At 38.4% G+C, this 21,546-nt stretch overlaps 2 protein-coding genes across 4 annotated transcripts in view; both read left to right on the top strand.

Moving 5' to 3' along the window:
* Window positions 1-21,546, top strand: part of LOC108108574 (basic-leucine zipper transcription factor A) — a 56,869-nt gene that overhangs the window by 1,239 nt on the left and 34,084 nt on the right. The window contains exon 1 of one of the 2 annotated variants that reach the window (XM_017216666.1): window positions 17,068-17,086. The exons of the other annotated variant lie outside the window; for it this stretch is intronic. The gene's annotated coding sequence lies outside the window, so the exon portion shown is untranslated. Of the gene's footprint in view, window positions 1-17,067; window positions 17,087-21,546 lie in introns of those variants that run through there. 2 annotated transcript variants of the gene reach the window in all.
* LOC108108577 lies at window positions 16,073-18,805 on the top strand. 2 transcript variants are annotated; one of them, XM_017216670.1, is made up of 2 exons: window positions 16,073-16,467; window positions 18,484-18,805. In XM_017216670.1, exons 1-2 carry the CDS (start codon window positions 16,197-16,199, stop codon window positions 18,723-18,725), a joined length of 513 nt encoding a protein of 170 aa, XP_017072159.1. In that variant the 5' UTR covers window positions 16,073-16,196; the 3' UTR covers window positions 18,726-18,805. The 2 variants fall into 2 exon arrangements, with proteins under 2 accessions (XP_017072159.1, XP_017072158.1); XM_017216669.1 differs by lacking the exon at window positions 18,484-18,805 and adding an exon at window positions 16,525-16,852 and having other exon boundaries at window positions 16,091-16,467.

Raw genomic sequence — 21,546 nt, 5'->3', positions numbered from 1 at the left:
AAGTGAGCATCGTGGGGAAGTGGCTTCATGGGTCGGTTGCGTTTCGGTGCCTTAAAGGCAACTTTGTTGCACAAATTTATTAATTTTTTTCCACTAAGTTTGTGTGTGTGCGGTGTATGTGTGTGTGTGTGTGAGCTGGGGGTGTGTGTCAAATCTAAAAGCATTCTTGCCAGTTGCCTTTGGACGGGCGATGTCCTGGCAGCTGGCTCTTTGTTTTATTATTTTGCGGAAGCTGCGAACCAACATTTATAAAAAGGTTTTCCTTGCTCGTCCTGCTACGTGAGCCACACACACACAGCAACACACACAACAAACATACCCACACACCCACAACGCACATTGCTCTGCATTACCGTTATTTTATGACGGAAGTACATTTAAGCAGATTTTTTCTCACAGAACTCCCGCTCCTTTCAACCGAACTGGAAAAAAGGGCTGCCGAAAAAAAGAACACCCAACAAAATGGGAGACCGAGGAAATTTAAATATTTTCTTTTACGCTGTGCTTTTCATTTACCCGTCTCGCTAAAATTTATGACCAACAAAATTGGAATATGCCCCAAAACAACAGCGGCAACAATAAAGCCAAAACAAAGTTCCCTTCGATTGCCATAAAAAAATATAAAACCAAATTGGTAGGGACCTTCAAGGCCAATACTTTCGATTAAAAATACCTATCAGGGACTCTATAAGACATAGAATAAAGGTTAGATATGTCTTACATTTTGGGCTAAGAAAAATTTTCACTTATTACATAGCTTGAATTCCATATCCTCTGGACTGCATCCAGATATTTTTGATATTTACCCAAGACTCTCTTAGGTTCTCTTCTGTAAGATTTAAAAGGTCTCAGTATTTATAGCACATTCCTGAAAATGTTATTGATTGGCGTTATTTAATGATTCCTATTTAAGCAATAATAAAAATAAGTTGGCAGATTGAAAATGATACAGATACTTCCAAACAAGCCATCATCAATTGCCATCTAATTTTCAAACTCATAAAGTTAGAAAAACGAAACCTTAAACCAGATACTTTTTAAATTCACTGCTCGACTTGAAAGCCACATATTTCATTAATTGAAATTTAATACAATTACCCGGCGAATGTGTGAAAAGCCAAGTAAAAGTCAGCAGCCAAAACACACATAAATTCAAGTCATACACACACACTCACTCGCTGTTGTTGGGAAACTCAAGAGAGAGAGAGAGGTATTCCTTGGCAAGTAAGTGACTCAATAAATAAATTTACTTGCCAACTTTCTGCCTTGTTGTTGTGGCCTTGGGGGACTGATTGTTGCTTTCTCAAGGTAGATTTGTGTCGGCAGAAGCTCTCTACGGCGAAAGATCTGAGAAATACTGTGGTCGCAATAAACAACACTTGATCGCGGGGCGGAGGGGGCACAAAGTTAAGTGTGCTTTACGGGGCCAAGTGAAATAAATTTCAAGAATTTAACTAGATAAATGGGGAAGTGTTGAGAAATTCTTACCAAACGCCTTTCAATGGTCCTCGTATATATATAAGAAATTGTGGTGAAAAGTTGAGATTTTTTGAAATTATTAAGTTTATTTGCTGAATCTTATGTATGCTGTATATAGATAGTATTTTAACATCTACCAATATCCACCAAATATTTATAAATTTAAAGTTGTGTTCCCAAAGACAGTTTTTCCTTAACTTAATTTAAAACCTGAAGCTCAAATTGTTATTTCAGATTTTAAATCCTCTATGAGAGTATTAGCAGGCGTACCAAAAACCGTTTTAAATTTAATTCCCGCACTTTTCACTTATTTTCCATGAGCCACTTTAAGCTGTGACTTATTTCAAGCTGTGCATTATGATCTAATCTTAGCCGGGGGTCGTTAAACAGAATCCTCAAGAATGCGAACTTGAATTTGCACAGCATTAGCAAAGACTAGAGGGGAAAAACATAAAAAGAAAAGAAAAGAATAAGTACAAGAAAATAGCGTAGCTGGGACATTTATTAAGTAAGTGAGCTATTCAAAATCAAAGCGGCGGAAAAATCAGCGTTGCCGAGGGGCGAATGGTGCGAATGTGGCTGAGTGTGTCGACCGATTGTCAGGCGAATGTCAAGCTCAACCTGCAGGCAACTTTTCAGCTTGTCCCACGTCTCTCGTTTCGGCCTCGTTTTCCCCCACTTTTCCCGCAGATCTCCATGGAACGTTCACCTGCACCTGCAACAATGTGCAGACATTTATGGCACCAGATGCCGCCGGCAGCAGGCAAATGCCTTGCCATCCTTGAGTGGCATTGCGAAGGCATTTCCATAGCATTTCCGTGGTACGTTTGCCGGAGCGTTGAAAGCGCATTAGCTTTGTCATTTATCGTTGCATACTATCCGCCATCTTTGTTACCAATTCCAAGGGACTCCAACAACAACTCCAACTCCAACAGTGGTTTAAAAAGGATTTATTGAAAGGAATGTGAAAAGTTAAGGCTGATCCTTTAGATTTGACTACAATTTATTTTCCTCTTCATTTATCTATTCCGTAGTATAGGTTATTAAATATTTTTGAAGAAAAAATGTATAATTTCATTCACATTTCGACATTAACAATATTTAATACATCATCAGCACTTAACAATATTGTAATCTGGATCTTAACAGGAGGATTTTTAATCTTAAAATATCCTTACATATTTTTTTTCGTATTTCTTTCTTTTTTTGTATTTATCATAGAAAACTTGTATGGATTTACATTTATCTTTAGTTTATTTTTTAAAAGTAACCTATATATATTTATTTTATGTTAAGATTTGCTTATGTTTTTCTTAAACTTAACGCTGAAAGTTATTTAGTTTCCATCAACCTATCGCATACAGCCTTCCCTGGGTAAATCCCCAAAAATTAAATTTACCTTCTTCAAAAATTGGCTCCAGGTTACGCCCCTGTTCTTAATAAACACGTTTGCATATACATTCAATATGCATTCGAGGGCGTTCCTTTGTGTCGTCGCTGTTGATGATGTGTGCTGGCATATTGTGCTTATCAAAGTGCCACTGACAGACAGCCGACCGAGCAGAATGTTGGTTTTGGTCTCTGGGAAATGTCAAGGTTCCACATGCTTCGTTAGCTGCATTTTCATAATGTATCAAGGCAATTGGCCTGTAGCGTGGCCTTAATTAAAGGCTTGAATTTTCAATTTTCAATTTTCAGGCATTCTAAAATTTTTTGCGTTCTTGTATATGGACAAAGGGACTATCCTTTCGGCGTTTCACCTGTCGCTCCGCTTTGTGCATAAAAAGTGTGAACAATTTTATTGTGTGGAAAATTTGCTTGCTCACATGAGAGCTGGTAAAAAAAACCTCGTGCATAATTTAAGAGTGCCCGCATCACTCATACGCAGCGTTGTACGCTTCTTGTGGCCAGAATATTCGGTGGCAAGCGGCCAAGGTAACAATGGAAAGGTCGTAGTAGGAGTTTGTCTGCCTCTTTGTTAGCTTTTGGTTTCCCATTTTTAGTTTAGTCATTGTTTGTTTAAACTCCTCCTTTTTTATGCTTGCTTACCTCTTCGGATTGCTGGAGGGAATTTATAGAAATGTGTCAATTTGTGGTTTGCAGAAAGTTTTTGATATGACTATGAATCATTGCAAGTTGATGGAGTGGAAAATATTAATGTCAATTCATCATCGTCTTTGCATCAATAAAGGTTCGATCATAGTTTTAAGAGTCTTATGGCTATTTCCCCAGATAATTGTCGAATAAATTATTTTTTCAATGCTTACTTTATTTAAGAGCACACCATAGTTTTGGTCAACTAATCCGTCTGAAAATTCTTAAATCCTCTTTTTGGCCCCAGACCAAATCCTATTCAATTGCCAACGAATCCCCGAGTGCTGCCTGACAATTAAAACGCCCCGAAAAGAGGGAAATGCGAGTGGCTGGGGCCACAGCCCCACTTGAATGCAGCTAACCATGAAAGCGCGTTAAAAAAGCACTGCATGCACATGGCCGTTTTGTAGGTTCCACAAACCCCTTCCGAAACCCCACTTCCCCATCAAATATGCATGTAAAACACCGCACAGCGGGCAGAATGGAGCAGGAGAGCAGCTCAACAATTTCGCCTGCGGACAAGGTCCGGCAAAAAATCGAGAAAAAATATAAATCTTAAATGCCTTGACATGTGTTCACCGAAAAAAGCTGAAGCTTATAAAAAAATCAAAAGGCGAAAGGTAAACTGAAACTCCAAATACTCTTGCAGATTATGGAGCAGCTTAGCTTGACCAAAAAATAGTTTGATTCCGAAGGAATAGATAGTTTTTATGCTAGTGCGGTTTTCCAAGCATGTAAATTTTGTATTTTTTCAAAATTCACAGTTAGAAAAGGAAGTTTGTCTATTAAATTAGTTTAACAGAGCGCTTTATTGTTTAAACTTTCCTGAAAAGATTATTTACAAGATTGTTCCTCTTTTTTAAAATATAAATCAATATTCCCTCCCAAAACCCTCTTAACAGGCAAATTACATTTTAAATAAAAATCATGAAAACATTGAAAAAGAGAAAATGCAATACATTGCTAAATATGTTTTCTGTTAATTAACACACCAAAAAGTTCAATCTTTTCAGAAATAAACAACATTTTAAAATGTTTTCATATTTTTAATTCACATTTTCTATATTTTATTTATTTTTTCTATTTTTTTTCACTTGAACAATAGATTTTTCAAATATATATTTATTGAGAGGTAAAAGTGGAATACTTCAAGCTAGAAGTTGTGCACTTATTGGAGAGCTAAAAATAGTGAAACAACAGCCAAGAGCACTCTACTCGCTTTGGGAACCCTGTGAAAATCCCGACTCAACGGGTGGTTAGGTGGGTGGGGGTTGGTGGTTTGAGTTGGTCGTGGGAGTTCTCCGCCTTTTGTATTTCGGCGTGTTGCTTAGCAGCAAATTACTTGGCATGTCAATTGATGTTGATGACGCGTTGACAAATTTCGTATGACCGAATAGTTTTCGTGCTGCTTTTCTATTTTCCTCCCTCAGCACAGCAGGTAGCTTTTCATTTAATAAACCATTTGCAACTGAATGTAAGTATGAGGGGGGCTGTACTAATATTTATGCGTTTATTTTTGGGGGCATGTGTGTATAATATGTAGATTTCGAAGGCAAAAAACCGAATCGGTAAATCAAAATACATGCATTGCGTCTGAGTGTTGAGGCAAAAGAAGGAAGGCGGAGCTTCTTATGATTTATAAGCAATTTCTCATGTGGCATGAAATTCTGTGTGCTGCAAGTAGTTTTTGGCAGGAATCAGTGATGGGATTAAGTTGTAGATAGAGGGATATAAGTTAAAGAAATGTTGAAGAAATTCCTTATAATATTATCATAACAATGTATATAAGTCGAAGTTTTTGAATATAATTATGTTTAAGTTTCAAATTTGATATCTAATGGGGTAAATTCTGAACTAAATCTTCAGGATATGCTTAAGAGAAGAGTTACATAGACTTGGGAATTGCTAAATTCTAAAAATTATATACCAGTAGGTGGTGATTGTGTTAAAAATAACAGTTTTTAAGTTAGTTACCATTTATAAAAACCACTTTATTCTAGAATTATTTCCATTTTGATAATTGATTTTAAAAGTTTGTCTCCAATAGGAATTGTTTTATCCAAAGATAGGCAATCTAAATGTCAAATTAAAGGCAGATTTCTCATCTCTAAAGTTGTCCCAAGTTGAATAGGCAAATTTCTAGACTTTTGCAGATACTCACACATACACAGAGCAAGTCAAGCTACCAATACATTTGCAACAAGGCAGCAGGGCAAAAATGCTTAGATATTTTTTATGCGCAAAATAAATTGAACTTGAGGCGATGTGGATGGATGGTAGGGATTCGGGAGGGGACTTGGGGCCAGGGCAAAGGCAAATCATTTGGAGTAGACGAGAAGCGACGAAGCGCATAAATTGTTGGCTCACACAAACACACACACATAAATAGGGATACAGCAACGGTCATACATATAGAGCGAATGAAGTTTGAAGAAGGCGTCCAAAATGCTTGAGTTGTGTATTCTGCTTTGAGGGATTATACCTGCCGGAAAACCGAAGGAAGAACCCACATCTTTCGCCCAGCCTAGTCCACGCTGAAAGCTCATCTCTAGAGACTTCTGCCTTAAAATTATGATTTATACCTACATTATAATTTTCCTTCTCTTTCGCTAGCTACATTTCTCCCTCTTCCCTTTAGCTTTTCTTGTAGTTACTGATACTGAATTTCAGATTTAAGTTGGAAATTCGTGCCTTGTCTTGGCCCCCAAAGGCAGTATTTTTCCCGTTTAATCGCCGCTGATATTCCTACTATATACGAGTCCCATTTGTGTGCTTGATATCCCCAAAATGTGACGCAAAGTGGAACCAGAGGTGTTTCCTGTCCCACGGAACACATCCATTCTGTTTTTTATTCTTTGGTTTTTTGTCAAGCGAAAAGGTTCAAGCATTGCAAATCGATAATACACCTCAAACTCGTTCTTGCGGCTGCCTGGAAAATATGTGTAATCAATTCTTTTTTATTGCAAAACGAAGCACTCAGTTTTCTTTTTATTCGGGGTAACTATTCCTGCACTAAAACAGTTTTTGTTGGCTGAAAGTTTTAACTTTTTGTCACAGCCAAATGTCGATATGATGATGATGATGACGATGGTGATTGCAATGATGTTAAGAGGATGTCAATGGATTTGGCCTTGCTTGAGTGTATTTGCCAAGAAATTGTGGATATGACTTGGGCATAAAATCGACGTTCAATAACTTTCACGATAGCAAGCAGGTAACGATGGCACAGTGAGAATTTTCAGTCAATTTCATTAAAAATGTTTAATAGAAATTTATTTTAGGCTGTCCCTTAAATAGGTAAAGTAATGTCTTAATGTGAAAGAACTACTGCTAATTAACCTTCCTTTTATATAAAATTAGTAGTAGTATAAATATTACTTTTTAATAATTCTATTCACGTTTTATTAATATTTCTTTGTGTACATAAAAATAAAAGAGTTTGACCCCATTTCAGGCCATCCTGTTAGCCCACCTTAAGCCAAGTTATGACCAGTGAACAGAGGATGCCAGGGTGCATTATTGACCAGCTAAGCTGGGATAATGGAATAGGAAATTTGCCATCAATTGCGGCAACATGAAGACACCTGTTTTGCCTCTGGGTGCTGCTGACCTGTTCTAAATCGATTTGGTCAATTATTGCAGAACTGTTGGTAGCTGCACCCTCATGCAAGTTTAATATGCCAACTGCAATATAACGTAATCTCTTTGGCCAAGAACTTTAAAGCCAAACAGTATTCTGTGTGTGTGTGTGAGTGTGTAAATGTGTGCGGAACCACTTTCATTTTGTTTGTAATGTGTCCAATAATAGTGGCATTACGCTCATTTAACATGCACGAACACAGCCAAACGCAGATGGCCAACACACACAAGCATGTCGATGGTCGATGTGCGTGGGCATACGTACATAAAAATGTCCTTAACCCACTAATACTAGTAGGGGGTAATATTAGCATAATGTGCGTGAGCTTTGCCAGAGCCTCCTTCACTTGATATATATGTGTGTGTGTGTCGGAGGATAACAAACCCAAAAAAGCTTCGGTCCTGCAGTCCTGCCAACTACTTCGCCGCTGTTGCCATAAACAGACAAGCCACATCAACCGTAAATTCCTTTGTATACTCTTTCCCACAGAGCCTACAGGACTAATTGGTTGAGGGGTTAAGAAAAACTACTGGAAGAAATCTAGTGGTTGGTACTATTTCTTAAGGTACCTAAAAGTATGCAACAACGTTTTAAAGTTTCCTTTTTTTTTAGTTTTAAAAGGAAATAAATCAAGAATTCGTGAGTTACTTCAGTAAATAAAACACTTAGTGGCTTACTTAATATGTGTTTACTTTTGTTTTACCTTATTTCATTGTAAAAATCATTCTTAAGGGTATCCAGTTTCCCGTATCCCTTTCACTTCTTTCGATGATTTATGCGTTACCATGGACCCGCCATATTCATTCCATTATCCTCAATGGAAGTCCCTCTTTGACATTTTTTTTCTCATTAGTGCGTTAACTCTAGGACATCTTTCGTTCCAGCATCTCCCATGTAGGCAGACATATGCACTTCGAGTCCTTTTTTATGCCCATCGATGTGACGTGAAATGGCGAAACGAGTTTGCTGCATCCGTTTCCGCTGGCCATTTGTTCCAAACCGCTGGCCACCATTTCATCCTTCCACTGACAATGTTATTGTGAAATTTGGCGATGTTGTGGTTAGGATACCATGTGTGCGGATGTGCATGCCCTGGCTATGCCATGAAGCCTGGTCGGTCAAAGATTAAACACATAATGGGCGCGTGCCTCGGCGATTCTATAGCCGCGTTTTTAATAACATTTTATGCCAGGCTGAAGCTCGAAACCGAGGCTATGTTCTGCAATAAATGAGCCGTTAAACGCTTTAAGTTGGCCTGGCCCACAAATACAAACACCCACATGTGTGTGTGGGCGTGTATGTACTATATATGTGCGCTAGCCATTTTATTGCCGCTTTATTGTGGGCCAGTGTGGGGGGTTTTGGCCAAGTTAAGCGTCATAAACGGGTTAATGACTTGGAAGTTGCTTTTAATACGAACAAAAAATGTTCACCACTGTCATTCCAGCCACTCAAGTGGCTCTCCTTTCCCCCCTTTCTTGAGCCACTGGAAGCGTCTTTATTGCTGATCCGGGCCTTTATTGGCGGCCTTTCCCCTTTTGGCCATTGCCTTTATCAATTTAATGTCGCTTGTTTGTTTTGGCTCTGGCCGCAATATGATTATTTTTTTATGGCCAATTTTTAATTTGTTTACACACATTCGGGGGGCCAAAGGTTCAGACGCTTTTCTTTATCGCCATTTCTCAGTGCTGGCATTTATTAAACCTTTTTCAAACGGATTTTCTTTTAAATTGACAACCAGTTGCGTAGTTTTTTCACCCATACCCCTTGTCTCTCAATTGTTAAACATTTCCGCTTCCTTTTTGTATAAATATCCCCTCTTTTTTTTAACCCTCTGTATGTTGTTGGGCATAAATATTTTATGAAGCAAGTTTTGATTTATGCCTGCATGTTCCGGACGTTTAGGTGCTAATAGCTGCGTGTTATTTGGCTAATGTTTCTGCTATCCCACTCATTTCCAATGTAAATAAGTTCGCTGGCTGTGGTCTGTAATTAAAAATAAATAAACTTAATAGTTGAGGAGAACCGACAGTAACTGGTTTTTAATTACTGCATCTATAAAGGGAAGGGAACTGGCAAATTGCGATCGTTTTGTTACATTAATTAACTAAAACTATTACTAAAAACATTTTATCTAGACCGGTAATCCAGCTTTAAATATTCCAGTGAGAATATATAAACTTAGAAAGGGGTATAATTAAGCCCTATTTAACTCGAGCTTAAATCAAATTATAAATGTTAGTTGATTTAAAAATTATTTTAAATTTTCAGAATTTTTGAACTTTAACAAAAAATGTTTACTTTTAGTTTATGATTTAAACAATTAATTACTGTTTAGTTACTTCATTCATGCTCCAAGTATATATATATATATATTTATAAGTCCCCCACTTTGTAATAAACCCCACAGCTCTTCAAGCAGGTTATGTACCATTGCTGGCCATTAAAAGCCATCAAGCAATTCAAGCCATATTTGGTCCTCGCTTGTGGCGGGGAAATGCGACAAAGGTAAAAGACAATTTCATTTGAAGTCTGTTTCCCCCTGCCGCCTTCGTTTCCCCTTTTTTATGACTCTCTCTCACTTTTTATTTGGTTTTCTTTTCGTGCCTCACGTGCACTTCATTTTGTAATTACCAAGGCCCGAAATGCGGCAACGTTCTAAAAATTTGTCGACTTAATGACAAAATGTTTGAAATTGCCCCTTATAAAAGACATCAGTGAATAACTTTACACATGCACATACACACACACACATATACAGACGTACAGAGTAAGAACGGAACAGGACTTCCGGTTGGCATTTGCATTGGTGGATGGAAAGTCACGTCGCAGCATTTTGGCTGGGTCTTTTTCTTGCCTTCCCTTTGGGCGCGCCTAAAAGTGTGCACAAGTTAATTTGATTTCGCTGTAAGTCAGACACACAAAACTAAATTCGCTGGAACCCTCGGCGCTCCTTTGCCAACTCGGGCGAAAAATCAAAATTTCCGCACATTGCCTATTTTTCAAAGCAACACGAGGATACATCCTTATATGTGTGTATATATGTATGAATGTATATGTGTTAGAGGCAAATTTATTTGGAGTTTTGCACACGTATGGATCCTGTCTGTCTCTGTGTCTGAGTGTTGTGCCAAATGGCTTCTCCTTTAGTCGCCTGATAACCTGCAAATATCACATACACGCTTAAATATTGCTTTCTGCATGTGTGTTGGTAATACACTGAGACTAGGAGTTAATAAGAGATTTGGTTTTATTTTTTATAATATTTTTAAAATAAATATATCTTGAGTGTCTTGATTGGAGTTACGGTAAAAAGGTTAGTTTAAGGTAAGCCATTAATGATAAAAGAAGCATCTTGTAAGAAGACTAAATTAATGTCTCGCCTTTTTTTAGAAGTGCACTGGTTTCTATCACGTGCTGCATGCCACTGCCGTCATTCAATGTTGTCAAAAATTTATATAAAGCCGCCATCGAAATAAAAAAGTAAAATCCGTTGAGGAAAAGCCAGAAACCCAGAGCGTGGGACTCGCAGGGCGGGCACTTGAACATCTAAAGAAATGAATAAAAAGAAGGCATAAAAGCATGCAAATAAAATTAACAAAAAACGAAATACGAGCAGCATTTCCTGCAGTGCCCAATCTTGCCTCCCTTCATTTCATTTTGTTCGTTTTATTTTTTCATTCGACAAGTTGTTAAAACTTTTGCCAAAGGTGTTCTGGAAAACTCATTGGGTCAAAAGTTAACGAAACTAATCGAAAATTAAGGTTTTTGCATTGTGTTCACACTAGAAGTGCTATGAAAAGAAAAGTTTTCAAAAATGCGGGTATTAGCTTTAATTGGAGATATAAGCTTAATGGAGGTAAGGAGGATATCAACTACGATATTTATATGAACGATTTTATATGGGAAGATACTTATTAATCCCAAAACATAATATATATTTCTGTTAAACTAAAAATCAAGAGAAATCGAGTTCAAGAACGGTTTCCGACATGTGTGTGTGATTGCTGCAATATGTGGCTGGTTTGATGTGGCAATTGCTGGCATATTTTCGGACACTGCCACCGCTTTCCACCTCCACCGGCCCCCTGTGTGTATTTTCCTTTTAATTTTCCTTTGGCACCTGCATCCGCTGGCACGAATATTCTCGCATTTTCTTTGTTAGCATTGAAGATAAAAATCAGTTGAAATTTTTTATGCAGGCGGCGTGCCATAAAAATCAATTTTCGGACAGACAGATTTATTTATCTGCTTATTTCAGAGTTTCGTTGAAAAATGGAATTTAAAGAAATGAATTGAATTATTTCATAAATGAGCGCAGACAGGAAGTCGTTGTCGCGCTGGGGGGGGGCAATAATCCCATTTAGCTCCATCAAATGGTTATTGATTTATTATTATTTTGGTAATGCAATTGGCCAAGCCAGCCGGGCTCTGAATTATGAGCCGCAAATGGCGCCCAGACCGCGATTCCTGAAACGCTCGGCTCCAAAGAGGAAATGTCCCCGCGTGGGTGGTTTTTCGGTCACTCAATGAAATGTCTGCGGTTTCAGGACTGGATTTGGTTTGCTTTTGGTTACAGCTTTGACAGCAACCATTTTGATCAGATTGAAAGGTGGGTGAATGGAAGATATATCATTTCGAGGTTGCAATCAGTTACGTTCAGTTTCAGGGGTTATAAATTTTTAACTTAAAGTGGAAAATTCAAATTCATAAATTTTATTTTCAATATTCACCTAAAAGACAATTTAAACTCCCGAAAATATTTTTCTCCAACATTTGATCCCAAAAATGTTTAACCATTTCGGTTTGGCCTTTTCCTGTTATGCTAGCCATTTTCCAATTTCGTTAGCATAAACATTAAAGAGTTCGACAGACCTTGAAGTCGACCACTAATACCTTGACCGAAATGTAAATAACTGAGCAAAAATTAAATCGTGCATAAAAATAACTAAACGCAACCAACTCGAACAGTTTACACTTGGAGAAAACCGCAAAAAACAAGTTTCGGTCAGCCGCAAATCCCCATAAAGGACCGACCTCAAGCTTCATAACCCAGAGACCAATGAAGACCAGAGATGGACTGTGTCTAGCTGGCTGGGAAAACTGTCATTTTGGGAACTCAAGTTCTCAATGGGCCGTGCTGGGAAATGATGGAAAGGGTCCATGGCCGGCGGAAGGACTTTCACCTATCTGCCAGGCTCTTTCCTCTGGTTAAATGATGTGTGCATTAATCCTTTCAACATGCTTTTCACATTTTTCTTTCTTGTTGCTCTTTTTCGGTTGCCCATGTGAGCTGTGAGCTCCATCACTCAGCTCCTCGGCACCTGTGACAAATGTTTCGGGCAGGTGGGCCGAACGGAAAATGGTATTGGGCTATGGCAACAATGGTGGCAGTCACAAAAACTACTCGCACAAGGTCATATATTTTCGTGTCGCTTTGTTGCTTTGCATGCTAATGAAAAATTAAAATTTCCACTACAAAAACTGTGATTCATTAGGCTGGAGCAGGCAGGCAGCCAGGCGGCCAGGTCGCCAGTCAGGCATTGCCAGTGAATAATAAATAAGCCCGCTGGCTAATTAAGTGAGGAGGGACTGCCGCCCCCTTTTAGCCTGCCTTGGCCCTTTCCCCTACCACCTCACTCTGCCCATGGGGGACACCATTTGCATTATACTTTTGTAATTTACATAGCACACGTGTCCTCGCAAGAGAGAGAGAGAGAAAGAGCGCTTTGGATGTGTGGCGTGTCCTGTGGAACATTGCCTCATTGCAGGACCCATTCGACTGAAATGGCAATCGATACACGGAGGGAAATGAGAAAAATTGATGTTCCAAAACGATGCATTACCTTCCTGTGATTGTTGAAAAACATTTCCAGAGACAAAAATAGATTTTTAATAGAATTTTTATTCAAAGTTAGGGAATGTGAAGAATTTTCGTAAAAGAAACACACAGTAAGCGAATTTATCGATTTATTTTTCAGTGTATAAATAATACCATTGAAAGGGATTGTGGGGAAGGGGACAGAAAGCTTATCCAGTGAATTAACCATGACCAGCAGCTGCGGGCCAGCTGTTTCCTAGTTACTGCTATACGGCGTCAGCTGCTGGTAAGTTATGAATTATAAATTGCAATTCAACTTAATTAAATTCACACATTCGCCAATGAAAATGCAGCTATTTTGCTGCATAGCCAGAGTTTAATTTATGTTTGGGCATTGTGGCCAACGAAATCAGAGGCGCAGAATTGCAGTTAATTTGGACGGCAACTTTATTTGGCTCGGACATCATTTGCTTTCCATTTCGGCCGAAACGGCAATGCATAACAGCATCAATTAGCCATAAATTCTCGTTAGCCAACAGGCAAAGTACTTCCCATAAATAAAGGGTCTGGGCCTTGGGAGTGGGTGGATGTAAAGCCATCGCTCAGGAAGAAGGCGGCAAACCGAATATAATATCAGACACTTCACACGCCACACAAACGCACACAAGTCCAAAACTGAATAACTATGCTTATTAAGGATAAAGGCTGTGGGTGTGTGGGTGCCACACACAATTCACAATTACAATTATTTTTGCTATGTAGTTTCCGAAAACCCGACTGCCCCACATCGGCGGCTGAGACGCATAAAAATCGCAGCTGTCAGTTCAAAAAGCCAAAAACTTCAGCAACAGCATCAATTTTCCACACGCCAGCGAATTTTTCGCCACCAATCCGGGGAAAATACACACATACACACACACACACACAAACACAATTGCGGAAGACATGTGAACGCAATTTTCACGTGCAAACTTTGCTCTTCCAAAAGGCAACAAACAAACGAAGCAAATAAACCAAGTGAAATGTGCACGAGAGCCAATTGATTTATACGAAGTTGGGATACACTCTCCTGGGAGGACAGTAGCCGGTTAGTTTATGCGAGTGTGTGAGATATCGATGATTCGCGTCTTGATTTATGGGATGAATTTTAGATATTTCAAGTTCAATGCCTAAAATGATTTAAAAAATAAACGGATTTGGGTTTATGAAAATGATTTATTTTTGTACTTGTTCCAATAATCTCTTAATGCCTAATTAAATTTTCGGAATCAACAAATATGGTTTCAGAAATGGTAGCTTCAAGTTAAGTTCCAACTATTTCTTATTTAAAAACAAGCGAAGCCTAAAACAGACTGTATGTCAGCAACAAACTTCGTAATTTGTTCAATGATATATATTAATAAGAAAAGCAGATTTTCCAAATGTTTCTAAGCAGAAGGGAGCCCCAATGAGCTGCCTGTTCCTCAGAATGACAAACTAATGAAACTGCCCCACAGACTTAATTGCAGGGCATCCATAAAACAAGTGTAGCGCTGCGGCGTGGCATAAGTTGGCGCAAATAAAGTAAAGTAAGCTGCACAATTTTATTTCGTGCGTTGCGGGAACCTCAGTCAGGGGCTGTCAGCAGGGGTAGGATTTTGGGGGATGGGTGTTGAGAAAATGTGGGGTGGAGGGATGGTCTGGAATTGGAATTGGTAGGGTGGGCTGCCAGCTAATCTCAACAAACAAAGCGTGAAACTAACAATTCTGCAAATACAGACAAAACCGCACACCCGCGCACAAAAGAGCGAGACAGACGGTCGAAGGGAGATGTTGGGTTGGAGACACGCCCACTATGGTATGGTTTTTGGGGAAAAGTTTGTCTTGCTCATTCGCGGGCCAAGATGAAACTTTATTTTAGCGTGGCAGAGGGGGGGGAGCTACAGCCATCGAATTTATTTTCATGTCAAAGTAGAAAAGTACCCACTCCATCCACTCTCCTTTTTAAGCTAGTCGCATTTAGGATTGGCGTTAAATTGGCAAAAGGCGATGGCTAAGCAAATAATGAACTTGCTAATTTGGCTGGGCGTTCGTTGCAACGCGGCGTATGAGCGATGTTTGGGCATAAATTACGCATACGCTGCGTTGCACATCTTAAGCGCATTAAAGCCTCTTGAACGCGCTGCCCAAGTGGCCGCATAATAAGGCTAGGCATACAGAGGGCCAAAAGGGACGGGGTGAGCAACAAGCGGCTGTGGCTCCAAGAGGCTAAGCTCTAATTTTCTCACGTACTTGTAAATTTTGCGGAAAACCGCAACAAATTCACTTATAAAAGTAATCTAGAAAGCGCGTACACAACCGGAAGCACGAAAAGGCGCGGGAAGCACGGCAAAAATCCTGGCCAAAAGGGGAGGCAAACTGAAGCCTTAAAAGAGAGCAAAGGGAGAAAAAAACGAGGAGAAAACAAAAAGCGCACAAACTCGTCGTCGTGTAAAGAATTGCGTTTGTCGCGACACGGCGACAACTTTTGCTACACAGAATGAGACGCAGGGGGATGAATAAGGCACTAAGGACGAAGGACGAAGAACCAGGCTTAAAGCGACCCCCACTTTATCACAGATTTAAAACGAAATGAATGTAAGCACATTAAATGGCTTGGACTCGGTACTAGGGACCGAGGGCTGGGGACTCTTATTAAAGGTTCATAGTCAAGGACTAGGGAAAGATTTTACCCGCGGGGTGGCTTGTTTGTCTTGGAGGGCGAAATAAAAAAGTTTCAAATGCAAAGTTAGCTTACGGAAAGAAACAAGAAAGGATTTAATTGGAGAGCGATTTGTAGGGCGGTTAAGAACAAGACAAGTTGCTCTTATCATTTGGCTTAATTTCAAACCCTCAGGGAAAAGGCAACTGGTTTGTGCCTAAAAAAAGTATTTCTTAATAAAAAAAGGCTCCAGTTTTAGATAATAATTTAAGAAAAATTTGAATAAAACCGAAAAAGAAAACCAAGAATAATATTTAAAAAAACCATTTTGTTAAGAGTTTGTTAAATACGTAGATTGGATATCTCGATATAATCGAAATGCTAACATTTTTTGATAATGTAGTCTCTGACATTTTTGTCCTACATAAACCATTAGCCAAAATTGTTTACTTCAACACGATCACACAATTTATTTGTTAAAAATGACAGTTAATCCCTTATTTTCCTTTCTGATTTTCACCATATTCCTGTTTAACTTCGGTACACCATTTTTTCAAGACTTAGCTGTATGTGGCGACTGCACTGAGCAAAACAAAGGAAAGTGCATAATTGAGGGTGAACCGGGATATTTTGTTAGTAGAGGGTTATTTGGAATGTCAAACCCAAATTCTGAGATGGATATGACACCCTCCGATTTTCCTCCGCAAACCCTTAACATGAGCAAATGTATACCTGACGGCTTGGCTATTAGCGGTAATAAGAATGATGACTAACAACTTTACGCATTGACTTATTGACTCTATCCTACAGCTCCTATTTCTTACCAGTATATATGCGTTTGGTCAGAGGAACTTGGTTGTCAAGTTATAGTCCCTAATTCTGCTGACAGAGTAGGCTGTTCGCTCTGCCAGTCGCGTGGTGCTGGCTTCAATTGTCCGTGTATGGATCCATCAAGTAGACTTTTTTCCGGATCCCAGCAAATTCACTCTATCCCTTATCTGGTTATAGTTGGTGCATGTGTTGTGAGTCTGGTAACTTACCTGTGGAAGTAACGCATTTTCGTTCTAGTTATAAATTCTGGAATTATTTTCGATTAGCATTCAATAAATCATTGCCAATTATTAGGTTCAATAGCAAAGTCAATCTTTGGTATAGAACGGACTTCAAAAAAGTGATAAAGTACTCTATGAAATAATCGCCATTGTTTACCTCAATTGTCATTGCCATTTGTTAAAAATGACAGTTAATCCCATATATTATTTTATAATTTTCGCCATTTTCCTGTTTCACTTCTGTACACCATTTTTTATCTGGCGACTGCACTGAGGAAAACAAAGGAAAGTGCATAGTTGAGGGTGAATCGGGATATTTTGTAAGTAGAAAGTTATTTGAGTTGATTATGACATTCCCCGATTTTCCTCGGCAAACCTTTAACATAAGCCAATGCATACCTGAAGGATTTGGTATTAGCTGCAATAATAGTGATGACTAGCAACTTTCCGCACTGATTTGTTCAACCATATCTTACAACCCCTGTTTCTTATCACTATACATGTATACATGTATATGCGTTTGGTCAGTGTAACTTGGTTGTCAAGTCATAGTCCTTAAGGCTGGTGACAAAGTAGGCTGTGCGCTCTGCCAGTCGCGGGGTGCTGACATCGATTGTCCGTGTATAAACCCATTAAGTAAAAATATATCCGGATCCCAGCAAATTCGCTCTATCACTTGGCTGGTTTTAGTTGGTGCATGTGTTGTGAGTCTGGTAAATTTCTCTAGGAAGTAACGCAATTCCGCGTTAGTTATGAATTCTAGAGTTACCTTCGATTAATATTCAATAAATCATTGCCAAATAATGGTCAATCTAAGCATTTGTTTTAAAGGATCGGGAATTTGGTTCACTACAGGAGTTGATCTATCCGTGTCCGCTTCTCTGTTCACATGTTCAATTTCATGTTCAATAATCATGAAGTTGGTTAACAGAGTAACTGAGCCGTTTAATTGGTTTTTAAATAATTCAAAGTAATAAGGCCTAGTCAAATAAAAATCATTTTGAATTCTCCATCTATATCTGTCCAATGCTGACTAGCAGTTTATCTTCTTTTCTGGCCCTCTTGGAGAACCCCCGGGAAAAAGTTTGTTTTTGTGTCCAAAATGTATTTAACAATAAAAGCTTGTATACAAAAATAATTTAAAAAGGCATTTGAATAAAGACGAAACAGTAATAAAGTTTCGACGATATAATTTAGGTAGTAATAAATTTTATAAAAATCGGCATTGTAATATTTTCAAATTAACTTAGATTATCCCAACGGACTTCAGAATTCGGTTCGAATCGAAATGCAAAAAATATTTGATAAAGTACTCTATGAAATTATTGTCACACATAAGCCATTAGCCAAAATTGCTTACATCAACAAGAACACACAGTTTTTTTTTTTTTTTTTTAAAAATGACAGTTAAACCCATAGTTTCGTTTTTGATTTTCGCCATTTTCCTGTTTAACTTCTGTACCCCATATAAAGGACCTATGTGTAACGACTGCACTGAGATAAACAGAGGCAAGTGCATAATTGAAGGTGAATCGGGATATTTTGTCAGTAGAAAGATAATACTACAGTCAAATTCTGAGAAAATTGTAAGATCCACAAAGTTTCCTCCGCAAAGCTCTGACCTGAGCAAATGTATACCTGACGACTTGGCTATTAGCGGTAATAAGAGTAATGGCTAGCTAATTTACGAATTGAGTTATTTAACCCACTCTTACAGCTCCTGTTTCTTATGAATACATATGCGTTTGGTCAGAGGAATACGGTTGTCAAGTTATAGTCCCTAAGTCAGGTGACAAAGTTGACTGTGCCCTTTGCTATTCCCGAGGTCCAGACGTCGATTGTCCGTGTGTGGACTTGTCAAGTAAACTTAAAGCCGGATCCGATCAAATTCGCTCTATCTCTTATCTGGTTATAGTTGGTGCATGTGTTGTGAGTCTGGTAACTTACCTTTGGAAGTAACGCAGTTTTGCTTTGGTTATGATTTCTGGAATTATTTTTGATTAGCATTCAATAAATCATTGCCGATTGTTAGGTTCAATAGCAAAGTCAATCTAAGCATTTGTTTTAAATAATCGGGAATTGGGATCACAAGAAGAGTTGATGAGCCCATGTCCGCTTGTTTGTTCTTATTAATCTTATTTCTGCTAGCATAATCATCTTGAAATTGGTTAAGAGAGTAACTAAAGCGTTTTATCTTGTAAAAGTCCCTTTCGAAATTATTTAATTAACTTTTTTAGGTAACCAAAAAAAACAGGCTTATTCAAATAAAACAATCACTTTGAATCCGAAGAAATCAGATAGCGAATCCTCCTGGCCTATATCGGTCCTAAAAGTTCTAGCGTTTTGACAAAGTTTTTGCCGCTTATCTGGGCCATTAGTTGAAATGCCATTTGAAGTCACAGAATTCCAATTGTTGTGGCATCATTGTGTGGATTGTTTGGATGGTATGTTTTCTCTGTTCATTTCTTTGATATTAAGCTCAGAGCCACTTGAAATCTCCAACAAATGAATATTAAATAACCTGATAAAGTTGTACCAAATTATTGCCCCCGGCACGGAGTTCTCTCTGTCCAACGACCGAAAATTTTCACTCCCGCGCCCCCAAGGCTGCGTCTGCAATTAGAAAAACAACTTTTTCTGCTGTTCAACATTCGTTACAAGCGTTGAAAGTCTGAAAGTCGGTCGCAACAAATCCAATTTTCAGCTGCAAAGAAAAAAGTTAAATTATCAAAAGAAGAAAATAAATTGTAGCTCAGCGAAAAGTTGGTACTTCTCCAAGGACAATGCCAATGGATAGGGCAACCCATCCTGTAGTTTACACAGTTCATGCCATCCATTCTATATAACGAACCCCGCAGCTATGTGTCAGAAATTTGCGGGACGGCCCCTTCATCGTTATTAGCAGCTGATGGCGGAAAACTTTTAGCTATGCTTTTAATAAACTTTTCTTTGGCATTTGCCGTTTGGCATTTATGCAAATTGCAGCCACACAAATATTGAGTGGAATGGCCCCCGACCAATAACAACAAATTTCAATTATGCCATCAAATCTATTTAGGTGTATAAATATTTGGGAGTTTCCTGACAGCCCAACCTACCACCTACCATCCACCACCCATCTTGCTGTAATTGTGGCGTGTAATTTACAGATTTTCTTGTTAAGATTGTGGCCAAAGTTTGCTTCGCCTCCACAGTCATTGTTCGTAGTTTTTTGGCCCTCAAGCAGACCTTAATTGGCATGTCGGCCTGAAGAGTCAATAGGCGGTTTGTGTAGCATTCAAGTTGCACATAAATTTCCTGTTGAATATTTTACAACACATTGTTGGGGCTGTTTGCATTGTGGCAGCGTTAAATTTTGCTTGATTTGATTTCGTTTCAATTATACTTGAGCCGCAAATAAGCTTTTCCCCCTCAAGAGACTTTTTCAAGTTCATTAACAAAATGAAGAAGGACTCGGGCGAAGGCCAAAATAAATGTTGCCTACTTTCAGGACGGCCAAATTAATCAATTATGCGTGTGTGTGGACTTTTGGGGCCTGTACTTTGTGCCCATTTCGTTAATTAATAAAAACGTTAACAATGAGTGAGGGTTCATCAATGATAAGCTTTAATTTTCTGAGATTTTAATAAGTAATCCTAACTAATCTGAGCTTAAAACCTGAAAAGTTTTCGTAGAGAATTGAAGGATAATATTCTTAGCTAATTAAATTATTATTCTTCCTCTGATTTATTTTAAATTTAATAGAATTTTTGTTAAAATATTAATACAAAGCACAGAGTAAGCACAGCTTTAAGTTCATATTATCAATTTCTCCCGATGGCATCTACTATATAGCTTACTGATATATTATTGAAACACAAGCCAAGTTGATTAACTAAATATCTGGGCAAATTCCTGATGTTACCCTAAGTACCATATCTCGTCTGTACACTCCAAATCGCTTTTTCCACTCAAAGAAATCAATCATAGCCACACTTGGCCCATTCACTACCACTGCCATCTATTTGGCAGGATATGTTCACTGGTCGTCCTGAAGTGCCAGGGTCATTTACTTTATTGATTACAACTTTCTCTTGTTTTCCGCAACAAATACGGGCAAAAAAAAAGAACACAACAGCAATTTGAGTTAAGCGTGGCAACCTCTGTGGATATATCCACAATAACTGGCAGGATATTTTCCCATAGATGACCGAAGAGGTGGAGGCCAAATGTTTTTCCCACTCTAACACAAAAACTTGCCACAAAAGTAGCCTTGATTAAAGCTGCTTTATGCCGGGGATAAAGGAAGTGTGTTTTCGGAGTGTGGAAAATCGACCTGTTTTGGCTTTCGTTTTTCTTCTTTTTTCTGTAATGTCATGGAATTGCATAAATATATTTTCAATTCGCTTGCAATCACTACAAATAAATAAAGCGTAAACCGAGCACCGAGAGCAGCATAAAACTGTCATAATTTATGAAGTTTATCGTTTGGTTCCTGGTTTGTCTTTTTTTTTATTTGCCGAGGCACCCAAAACGCATTTGTGTCAATTTAAATTTATGTAAACATAAAATGGCTAACCAAAAAAAAACAAAAAAATAAAAAAATATACATCCCGTGTGAGAGATGTGGTCCTTTTTACTGGGCTATCACATTTTTCATTCGGTTTTGTTACTCTATTTTGTAAATGGGGAAGTTACAAAAAATAGGCTGATTGGTATTTGAAAATAATTTGTATTCTGATCTCTCACTTTAAATAATTTCAAAGTTTATTACATCATATGCTATAAATAAGTACATTTT

Source organism: Drosophila eugracilis, unplaced genomic scaffold (genome assembly GCF_018153835.1).
Source record: "Drosophila eugracilis isolate 14026-0451.02 unplaced genomic scaffold, ASM1815383v1 contig_2154, whole genome shotgun sequence".
Classification (NCBI taxonomy): Eukaryota; Metazoa; Arthropoda; class Insecta; order Diptera; family Drosophilidae; genus Drosophila; species Drosophila eugracilis.
The sequence above is the reverse complement of the archived record's forward strand: the minus strand, read 5'-3'. Positions and strand labels throughout refer to the sequence as shown.